This window comes from Bufo bufo, chromosome 6 (genome assembly GCF_905171765.1).
Source record: "Bufo bufo chromosome 6, aBufBuf1.1, whole genome shotgun sequence".
Taxonomy (NCBI): Eukaryota; Metazoa; Chordata; class Amphibia; order Anura; family Bufonidae; genus Bufo; species Bufo bufo.
This window is the reverse complement of record NC_053394.1, coordinates 325,927,066-325,937,842: the sequence shown is the minus strand read 5'-3', so window position 1 is coordinate 325,937,842 and position 10,777 is coordinate 325,927,066. Positions and strand designations below refer to the sequence as shown.

Genomic DNA, 10,777 nt, shown 5'->3' with positions numbered 1-10,777 from the left:
ATCTAGCCTAAGAATAATTCTATCCTCGGTGTTTGCTATTGTGCGTTTGCTAATGAGCCTAGCTCACTTAGGTGTTACATTTGTTGCTGGGGAGGAGCTTGTGAAGAAGTGTGTGTATATATAGACACAGACTCATTAGCTGGCCTAATTCATTAGCTGCAAGTACTACCTTCAAGTACTACATTAAGTACAGTGAAGAGATATTGCAGGAGATAGTCAGGAGGTAGGCTGGAAGGTGGAAACAATACAAAAAAAAAGGTAAGATTTGTTTGATTTAAATTTACAATTTTTTTTTTTTTTTTTTATCCTCTTTAACATGGCAGACTTGGTTCAGTGCAGGAATTGTTGTGCATTTATTTCATGTTCCACTCTTTGGAGATTTGGATGCTGTCAGATCTGTAGACAGTTCACCTTACTGCAGCAGGAAATTGCATTTTTGAAATCTGAGATATTTAAATTATCTGTTAAACAAACTCCAGCTAGGACTGCTGCAATGCCACTGCCACAGAGGACCCCCAGAAATGGCAGATGGGTTACTGTAGGTTCTGGAGGACTTAGAGTGGTGGATAGAAGACATATCCCACAGTCGGTGGTTCTCCATAATTCATTTGCAGCACTCTCAGAATGTAAGGACAACATGGATATGGACTCAAGCACAGAGGGTGAGAAACCATCGACTCCTATGTCTAATGTATGCAAGACTGCAGCCAAGGACAAAAAAGATAAAGTGAAGTCTCAAAGGAAGCAGCTGTTGCTGGGTGATTCAATCATAAGAAGTGTGGAGCTTAAAGAAAATGGTTTTGTGAGATGTCTCCCTGGGGCTACTGCTAGAAGAGATAGAAGACGTATTATTAATATTGTTAAGCAAGCAAAGCAGGAAGGGGACGTGGATGTTCTTGTCCATCTAGGGACAAATGACCTGGCTTGCAATGAAGTGTCAGAGGTGAAAAAATCTTTTATCACACTTGGTAATGACGTACAGGATTTTGCATCCACCATTTCATTTTCTGAAGTTCTGCCTGTGCATAATGTTCAGAATGATAGGCAGAGGCGCATAAAGGAGTTCAACATATGGCTTGGTAAATGGTGTCAAGAGCAAGGATTTGGCTTTGTTTCTCATGATAGCTCTACTTGGAATAGAAAGGAACTGTACAAAAAAGATGGTTTGCATCTTTCTCTCAAAGGAACAAATGTACTTAGTGAACAACTCCAAGAATTTGCGGAAGAGTATTTAAACTAGGAAGGGGGGGCAAAAGAGTGAAAATAAGAGTCCAATTGCCCCCCGAAACAATGCCAGAACAGGTCAGAAGCACAGAGGTTAAGAAATGATAAGCTCAGAGTCCTGTCTACAAATGCTCGCAGTTTAGGTAAAAAAATCAATGAACTTGGGTCAATAATGGCATCTGGATACCCCCACGTGCTTCTCAGGATTTGACAACTCATCGAGCACCATGTCGCGTATATTTTCATTGATCGGGAAGACCCGGGTCTTCTTAACACAAAGTCTCCCAAACATCTCATCCTGCACAGAATGAGCTTTTGGAGCTTCTTCTACCCCCATAGTGGCTCGGACAGCCCTTAGTAGGTCTGGCATCTCGTCCGAGGAGAAACAAAATCTTCTGTCTGATTCGGAGATTTCTATATCAGAGGAAGCCTCCTCATCCTCCCAGGGTCTGGAGGATGAAGCGTTTTCCGCAACCTCTTCCGAATCCGAGGAAGAAAAAGATGGCCTCTTCTGTGTCTTAGATGGAGGCAGGTCCCTGGATAAGGAGGAGAGCTGGGATAAGGAGGTTTTAACTTCCTCGTGTATCATAGATCTAAGCTCCTCAATTAAGGAGGGCTGTTCTTCACGTATAACGCTAGAGATACAATCTTTACATAATCTCTTGCGGTAATCGTCCGGAAGACAGGATACACATTTAGCAGGCTTCCTGACTTTCTTCTGAGCCTCCTTAGGGACCTGGGGGAAAATAGCCCCAATCAGGCAAGCTGACACATACATAAATAGAGAAGTAAGTAAGCCCCAAGCCTGAAGAGTGGAGGAGGATGAATGGCAGGTAACCTGAAAACAGTGCAGACACAGTAACAGGGCAAAAGCGCTTTCCCCACAGGGGAACTTATGGCAGGCGGCACGGAGGGGTCTACTGGGGAGCGGGGTTCCGCAGACATGTCGGCACACACAACAGCTTGTTGCTCGGCACTTCCATGTGCTGTGCCGATGTTTTAAAGGAGACACATCCTAAAGACGTCACTTCCTCCGTCCACCGGAAGTAACGTCTGCCGCATACCTGAAGCGCTACGGCGCGCAGCCCGGCTACAGCCCTGGAGGCCCGACGGGAGATCGCGACCGAGGAGCAGGCTCACGTATGGTAACGGAGCGAGGCCTCCCACATCACCCCCTGCCCAGCATTAGTACAGAGACCGCAGGAGGGCAGGGGAACACCAGGTAACCGGAGGTGTTTTTTCAGAATGGCATCAACTTCACCGTCGTGGTGATGAGGTGGAAAACAACAACGCAAGTGTGAAACAGGGTAGTGGCGTACATAGAGAAGTAAGGGCCCCATAGCAAGGATCAAACCAGGCCCCCGACACAGGACAGAAGGGTTTCCGCCTAAAGCCTTTTCAATAACCCTTGGACCATTTTTCCACTGCCTCATTTGCTAAAAGTTGTTCCTTTAGGGTACTTCCACACTTGCGGCAGGACGGATCCGACATGCTGTTCACCATGTCGGATCCGTCCTGCGGCTATTTCGCCGTGCCGTCCCCATTGACTATAATGGGGACGGGGGCGGAGCTCCGGCGCAGCACGGCGGTGCACGGAGAAAGCCGCCGGACTAAAAAACCTGACATGCAGTAATTTTAGTCCGGCGGCTTTCGCCGTGCACCGCTGTAGCTCCGCCCCCGTCCCCATTATAGTCAATGGGGACGGAGCGGCGGCCCAGAGGCACGGCGAAATAGCCGCAGGACGGATCCGACATGGTGAACAGCATGTCGGATCCGTCCTGCCGCAAGTGTGAAACTAGCCTTAGAGCAGCGGTGCACAACCTGTGGCCCTTGATACCATTCTGTGCGGCCCCCAAACATCTGGTGACAGATTATATCTATGTTTTGTGGCTGCTCACATGCATTAGATGGGAGTCCTGGAGGTGTAACCAGACATTAATGTTATATTCAATATGCCATAAATACAGTATTTCAGTTGGTAATACCCCTTTAACTTTGTGGCCCCAAACCAGAAAATGTTGTGCACCTCTGCTTTAGAGGGTAGAGTCCTGACTAAGTTTTCACCCCCAGTAGAAGGGGAGCTAATCCCGACTGCCCCCCCCCCTCCCCCCTTGCCCTGGGCCCTATAGCAGTCGCATGGTCTGAAACAAGCCCAAGGAGTCTCACATGTCCAGGTCTGCATTTAGCCTATTTTAATCTCTTGCTATTTGTAGCGCAGCCATGTACTGCAATTACTGAGCATCAAACTGCAGCCACCCACCAACAAAGCCCACGTCTGCCAAAACAACAGCCTCCCAGCTGCTCCTTTCCCGTCCGCAAGACATAAAACTACGTTCCACCTCTAGAGGGCAGCAGCATTTGAAAGCGCATGTTTGTGCGGCCTGAATAGAGCAGGATAGGAAGAGGCGGCGCTCGCTGATTGGCTGCTCCGCATTATTAGCCTGTTTTTTTTTTGTCCCCTCAGGCGCCTGGTAGTTGTAGTTCTGAGCCGTGGTTCTCTGGCAAGCAAAAACTACGAGACCCAGAATGCCTTGCGCGACCAGCTCTCTAATTGGCAGCTTCAGTCCTTCTGCTATGCGAGCACATACACAAAAGGCTGGCTCCTGAGCGGCAGGTAGGACTGTCATCTGGAGGTGGACACTGGGGCAGGGAGATGCCGGTGTGCGCTGCCTCTCTTCTCTCTATTCCATCTCCTCCATCTTATGTCTGTCATTAGCTCCTGGCTGTGTGCAGTGGGAGTAGTGGAGGACAGTGCATAGGCAGTACTCTGCAGGGCAGGCTGTAGTGACTGTGGGGGATGGTCTGAGGTGAAGCTTTTATTCATGTACTGGCATTAACCTTTTAAGGCCCAAGACCAATTTGGAGGTGACATTTTTTTTTTTTTGTCCTTGTTTTCCAAGAGCCTTAACTTTCCCCCCTTGATATCGCTGTATAAGGCCTTTTTGTCTTTGCAGGATGAGTTGGATATATATTTTTTAATATCACCATTTAATGTTCCTTATGATGCACTGTGAAACTGTAAAGCAATAATTTATGGGGTAGAATGAAAAAAAAAACCACATTCTGCAATAGGGTTTTTTTTGTGTGTGTGTTTTATCTTTACAGCGTTCGGTGTGCGGGAAGAATGATTTGATAACGTAATTCTGCGGTTCAGCGTGATTACAGCTATTCCAATGCTTTATAGTTTGTAATGAAAAAAAACCCTTTTTTTTAAATAAATAAATAGTGTTGAGCGAACTTGTGTTTTAAGTTCGGCGTCTAAAGTTCGGGTTATAGAAGTATCCCGTTATGGATTCTAAATTCCGTTATGGTCCGTGGTAGCGGAATCCCTATTGCGATTCTTCCATTACCCGAACTTTAGACGCCGAACTTAAAACACAAGTTCGCTCAACACTATAAATAAACATTTGCTATATTTATGGATTTATTTATAGTGTTGAGCGAACTTGTGTTTTAATTTCGGCGTCTAAAGTTCGAGTTCAGGTTATCGAAGTATCCCGTTATGGATTCTAAATTCCGTTATGGTCCATGGTAGCGGAATCCATAACGGGATACTTCGATAACCCGAACTTTAGACGCCGAACTTAAAACACAAGTTCGTTTAACACTATTTATTAAATTTTTTTAAAAATTTTTTTTGGGGGGGGGGGGATGGTTCTAATTTATATCAGCTTGGAGTGTATATGACTTCTTGATATTGTTTTTTTTATTATTAAATTTATTAGGAGGGAAATCCAGCCCTGTGCATCTTCCCCCTTTTTTAACTTGCGTTTATGTAAGATAAATAACATTTTTGCATGTGGCAATAGGTTTATTTTTAATAAGTGGGAAACATTCTTTTTTTAATTTTTAGAAACTTTCTTAGCCCTTTTTTTTAAACGCCTATAAAGCTGCCCCGATCAAAAAAATTTGCTTTATAATATACGTTCATGGCAGCAGTTTTATTTTAAATTATGGCTTCTGTAGAGGTTGGGGGCCAACTAAGGATGAGCGAATTTCAGATTTTGAAATTTGAGTTCCGGTTGTGGTATAATCTGAATTGCAGAGGAGATAAACGGTTGCGCTCAGTGGATGCTGTATGTATGAGCAGCGGTATCGGCAGAACCACAAAAATCTGCCGCACAGGGGAGACAATATGAAATATTATGATACTGCGCTTAGGACATATTATTCTATTTTATGATGTACAGGTATTGCAGATGTAAATTGCTGGCACACAAAAGTATATCAATATATAGGTACTAAGTTAGTTTTAAACACTGTACCTGCAATGAAAACTTCTATTTGTATGCTCCTATCGGCGTCCCCGTACTCGGTGTAGAAAGGTTTTCTTCTTTATTTATTGTTTCTGTGCTTGATCTTTCTTCATGCTATGGATCAGGAGAAATCCAGGTGTAGTATGGTTTCGGCGTGCTGCCTCGTGCCGGTGGCGCGCTGCTGCCGCAAATGGAGGTTTACAGAGGAGTGGTTAGCGCTCGCTTGGAGCTTGTGAGTGACGTCACTAAACAGCGGTCCTCAATGACCACCGGTGCCAAGTGTCTCTTTCTCCCTTGGCACCGGTGGTCATTGAAAGAGACACTTGGCACCGATGGTCATTGAGGACCGCTGTTTAGTGACGTCACTCACAAGCTCCAAGCGAGCGCTAACCACTCCTCTGTAAACCTCCATTTGCGGCAGCAGCGCGCCACCGGCCGGGGCACGAGGCAGCACGCCGAAACCATACTACACCTGGATTTCTCCTGATCCATAGCATGAAGAAAGATCAAGCACAGAAACAACAATAAATAAAAAAGAAAACCTTTCTACACCGAGTACGGGGACGCCGATAGGAGCATACAAATAGAAGTTTTCATTGCAGGTACAGTGTTTAAAACTAACTTAGTACCTATATATTGATATACTTTTGTGTGCCAGCAATTTACATCTGCAATACCTGTATGAAGAGGGGATTTTTGTCTCTTGGAAAATGGAGATTTATGTATATCTCCGTTTTCCATCCCTTCTATTCTATTCCTAGCAAATTGCCTTTGTTTCCCATACAACCCGAATATCCTGTGTATAATTACACCGCTTCCAGTCCTTCATATATCTCAGGAACAACACACAACCCTCGCAGATACTTATATATAAAAATAGTTTACTGATAACATGGAGATGACAAAGCAATGGGCATTATACATAGAGATACAGATAACACAATACATAGAGGACATTACCACACACAGCCACCTCAGTTCCTGCGCACCCTGGATGCTAAGCAAATGTGGCTAATAATGTGTATGTATATGCAGTATATCCAGAGTCCACCAATATACAGTCTACTGGATCTACTCTTCTAATCAACTCACCTCCAGTACCTGACCATTAGTACATGTACATAATAGAAACTCATGCATAAACAGCATATAATCTAACTGGTAATACAATTGCAGACTGCTAATATCTATATGTACACATATAAAGTCTACTGGAATATTATACTTATATACATACCCACATACGCACACATATAACTTAGCTTGCTCCTGCATCCATCGGTGTCCAGGAAGAGAAGCCCCCGCCTCACTCCCAACTTTCACCTATATCTTGCTGTGTCCCAGCCCCCCACCATAGACTCCACCCTGTGACCACCCAAATATCTCCCCCCATCTCTTGGTCAAGAGGATGTTGTTCAACTGCCTAGGATATGCTAACAAGGGACACAATGCTACTGGCCATACTGAATGGGTGAATACCACTGGGTCCAATTATTAGGCATATTTGTGTGGTCATCAGGATGAGGTTCTGGCTGAAAGCCATATTTCCCTTAACACTGTACATCATAAAATAGAATAATATGTCCTAAGCGCAGTATCATAATATTTCATATAATCTGAATTGCGTTATGGATTCCGTCACCACGGACCATGTCGGTCCATGACTGAATACCTTTAGATGCATTCCGTCATAATAGAAGTCTATGGCCTACATAATGGATCCGTCCTGTTTCCGTTATGCTGGAGTCCTCCTCTGGATAGATTATCAGCATCTGATTGGAGAGGGTCCGACATTGACTGCTGTTTGAGAAGGCAGTGGCGCTCCAGGAGCGCCGCGGCCTTCTCTTGGTTTCCCTCAGGTTCAGTGACGTCACGACTAGTATCACTAGCCTGGGCGGGGCTAAGCTCTGTTCAATTGAATGGAGCTTAGCCCCGCCCAGGCCAGTTGATACTAGTCCTGACATCACTGGGCCTGAGGGAAACCGAGAGAAGGCCGCGGCGCTACTGTCAGCTGCTGATGATCTATCCAGAGGATAGGTCATCGGTTTAAAAGAACTGCAGAACCCCTTTAATAAATGTAATTATGATAACTGTTGGTTGCTTCTTCTGCTTTCAGCGTACACCTTTGCTGGATGACCTTAGATCTTTCATTTTCACTGGTTATAAAAATGGAAACCTCCAATTATGGGACAAAAAAAGACTGGGGCAAATTTAAATCAAAGAAGGTGAGAAGCTCCTCCAAAGTGACCAAATCCAACGGAACAACAAACCTTACGTCTGACAACAAAAAGACGAAAGATCAAAAGTTAACACAAAAGCTGTCATGTAAAACAAAAGAAGCACAAGGTCGTCCGTCCTTTAGAAGTCAACAGAATGGTCAAACAAAGCGATTATCCGTCAAGAGCAAAGGCAAAAGGGAAGTGGAAACCAGTGACCTAGAGGAGCAGAGCATTGACAAGACCAAACCTTACGCATGCGCCATATGTCAGAAGAGTTTTGCCCAGAAGTCAAACCTTGTAACCCACTTCCGAGTCCACACTGGGTCCAGACCCTACATGTGTATGCAGTGTGGGAAGAGTTTCAGCACCAGCTCAAATGCTGTGACCCATCAGAGGGTGCACACCGGAGAAAGACCATACAGCTGTGGAGAGTGTGGGAAAAAATTCAGCATCAGCTCCAACTTGGTGACCCACCAGAGGGTTCATACAGGAGAAAGACCCTATGTCTGTACTGACTGTGGAAAGAGCTTCACTCACCGCTCAAATCTGGTCATTCATCAGAGGGCACATTCAGGGGAGAAACCTTATTCCTGCGCGACATGCGGAAAAACATTTACTCACAGCTCCCACCTTGTTGCCCATCAGAAAGTCCACATTTAGAAAAATAGTAAAGCATTGCCTGCAGTGATCTTCTACTTGTTGGACACCCTTAGGCCGGCCATACACACTATCTCGGTGGGATTGGCCAACCATCAAATGTGTATGAGGCCCTACCACCCCCCCCCCCCCCCCCCATTTCATCCTGCCTGATCCTTTTGTTCTCAGGGGAGATGTGCTGCTGCCAGAGGACAGGAGCTTATACCCCTCTCTTCATTGAAAACACATGCATGCCTGGCCATGGGGGTTGGAAGGAACAGCAGTCGGGTGAATGAACATTTGGCTGACCACTAAGAGGAGTGTATGGCAAGTTTTAGCTAGATGATGGTCTAGTTGGTCAAAATGAGCTGCAAAACGACTTTTTTTTCGCCGTGTATTATAAACTTTCTGATAATGTGCCAAGTAGCTACACAACCTATTTATTCATCCAGTGCTGATGGTCATGTTTTACTCCTCGCTAGTAAAGGCAGTAGAAGCTTTCTAAGTATACTTGTCATGACATGTATAACCTGTGTGCTCCTAGCCCTTAGAAATAGCAGCCAATTGTATTCCACACTTGCTAGCCTTTCCATAGAGGATCTAAGCATACTATGTTGTGCAAGAAACCGATGGAGGGATAGTTTAGAAGAAATGAAGGAACATGTAGAATTTTTGTAAAAATGTAGACAACAGTTTTGATCTGACTATAGTTGCAGCTCCATAAATTAGAACATCATTGAAAGTTAATTTATTTCAGTAATTCAGTTCAAAAAAGTGAAACTCGTATATTCTATAGACTCCTCACACACAGAGTGATGTATTTCAAGCGTTTATTTCTTTTAATGTTAATAATTATGGCTTACAGATAATGAAATCCCAAAAACCAGTATCTAAAAAATTAGAATATTATATAAGGCCAATTAAAAAAATTATTTAATACAGAAATGTTGGCCTACTGAAAAGTCTGTACAGTATATGCCCTCAATACTTGGTTGGGGCTAATTTTGCATGAATTACTGCATCAATGCAGCGTGGCATGGAGGCCATCAGCCTGGGACACTACTGAGGTGTTATCAAATCAACCTGGTCTTCCACAGCGACCTTCAGCTTGTCTGCATTGTTGGGTCTGGTGTTTCTCATCTTCCTCTTGACAATAATCCGTAGATTCTCTATGGGGTTTAGGTCAGGCGAGTTTTCTGGCCAATCAAGCACAGTGATGCTAGTTATTACACCAGGTAGTGGCACTTTTGGCAGTGTGGGCAGGTGCCAAGTCCTGATGGAAAATGAAATCAGCTTCTACATAAAGCTGGTCAGCAGATGGAAGCATGAAGTGCTCTAAAGTTTCGTGGTACATGGCTGTGCTGACTTTGGACTTGATATGACACAGTGGACCAACACCAGCCGATGACATGGCTCCCCAAACCATTGCTGACTGTGGAAACTACACACTGGACCTCAAGCAACTTGGATTGTGTGCATCTTAACTCTTCATCCAGACTCTGGGACCTTGATTTCCAAATGAAATGCAAAATGTATTTTCATCTGAAAACAAGACTTTGGACCACAGCCAGGCAGTCCAGTCCTTTTTCTCCTTAGCCCATGTAAGACCCTTCTGACATTGTCTCTGGGTCATGAGTGGCTTGACACAAGGATTAAGACAGTTGTAGCCCATGTCCTGGATACGTCTGTGTGTGGTGGCTCTTGAAGTACTGACTCCAGCCTCAGTAAACTCCTTGTGAATCTCCCCCAAATTTTTGACAATCCTTTCAAGGCTGCGGTTATACCTGTTGCTTGTGCACCTTTTTCTACCACGCTTTTTCCTTCCACTGAACTTTCCATTAATATGCTTGGATACAGCACTCTGGGAACAGCCAGCTTCTTTAGCAATAACCTTTTTTGGCTTACTCTTTGTGGAAGGTGCCAATGACTGTCTTCTGGATAACTGTCAAGTCAGCAGTCTTCCCCATGATTGTGTAGCCAACTGAACCAGACCAAGGCCCCTTGCAGATGAGCGTGTCCATATTAGGTCCAGATGCGTTGCGGACAAGCAAGTCCATTCAGTTTTGTTTGCGATCGTGTTCAGTTTTTGTCACGCGGGTGTAATGCGTTTTGCGCGTGCGTGATAAAAAACCGGAATGTTTACAAACAACATCTCTTAGCAACCATCCATGAAAAACGCATCGCATCCACACTTGCTTGCGGATACGATTTTCACGCAGCACCATTCACTTCTTTGGGGCGAGCGTTGCGTGGAAATCGCTGAATATAGAACATGCTGCGATTTTCACGCAACGCACAAGTGATGCGTGAAAACCAACGCTCATGTACACAGACCCATTGAATGGATCCGGATTCCATGCGGACGCAATGCGTTCGCATCACGCATTGCACCCGCGCGGAATACTCGCTCGTGTGAAAGGGGCCTAAGGGACCATTTAAAGT

General features: G+C 44.8%; 1 protein-coding gene across 1 annotated transcript; it reads left to right on the top strand.

Moving 5' to 3' along the window:
* Positions 1–3,532: 3,532 nt before the first annotated feature.
* On the top strand, positions 3,533–9,504 carry LOC121005250 (gastrula zinc finger protein XlCGF49.1-like). The gene is made up of 2 exons (XM_040437871.1): positions 3,533–3,838; positions 7,597–9,504. Exon 2 carries the CDS (start codon positions 7,613–7,615, stop codon positions 8,357–8,359), a length of 747 nt encoding a protein of 248 aa, XP_040293805.1. The 5' UTR covers positions 3,533–3,838; positions 7,597–7,612; the 3' UTR covers positions 8,360–9,504.
* Positions 9,505–10,777: the final 1,273 nt, after the last annotated feature.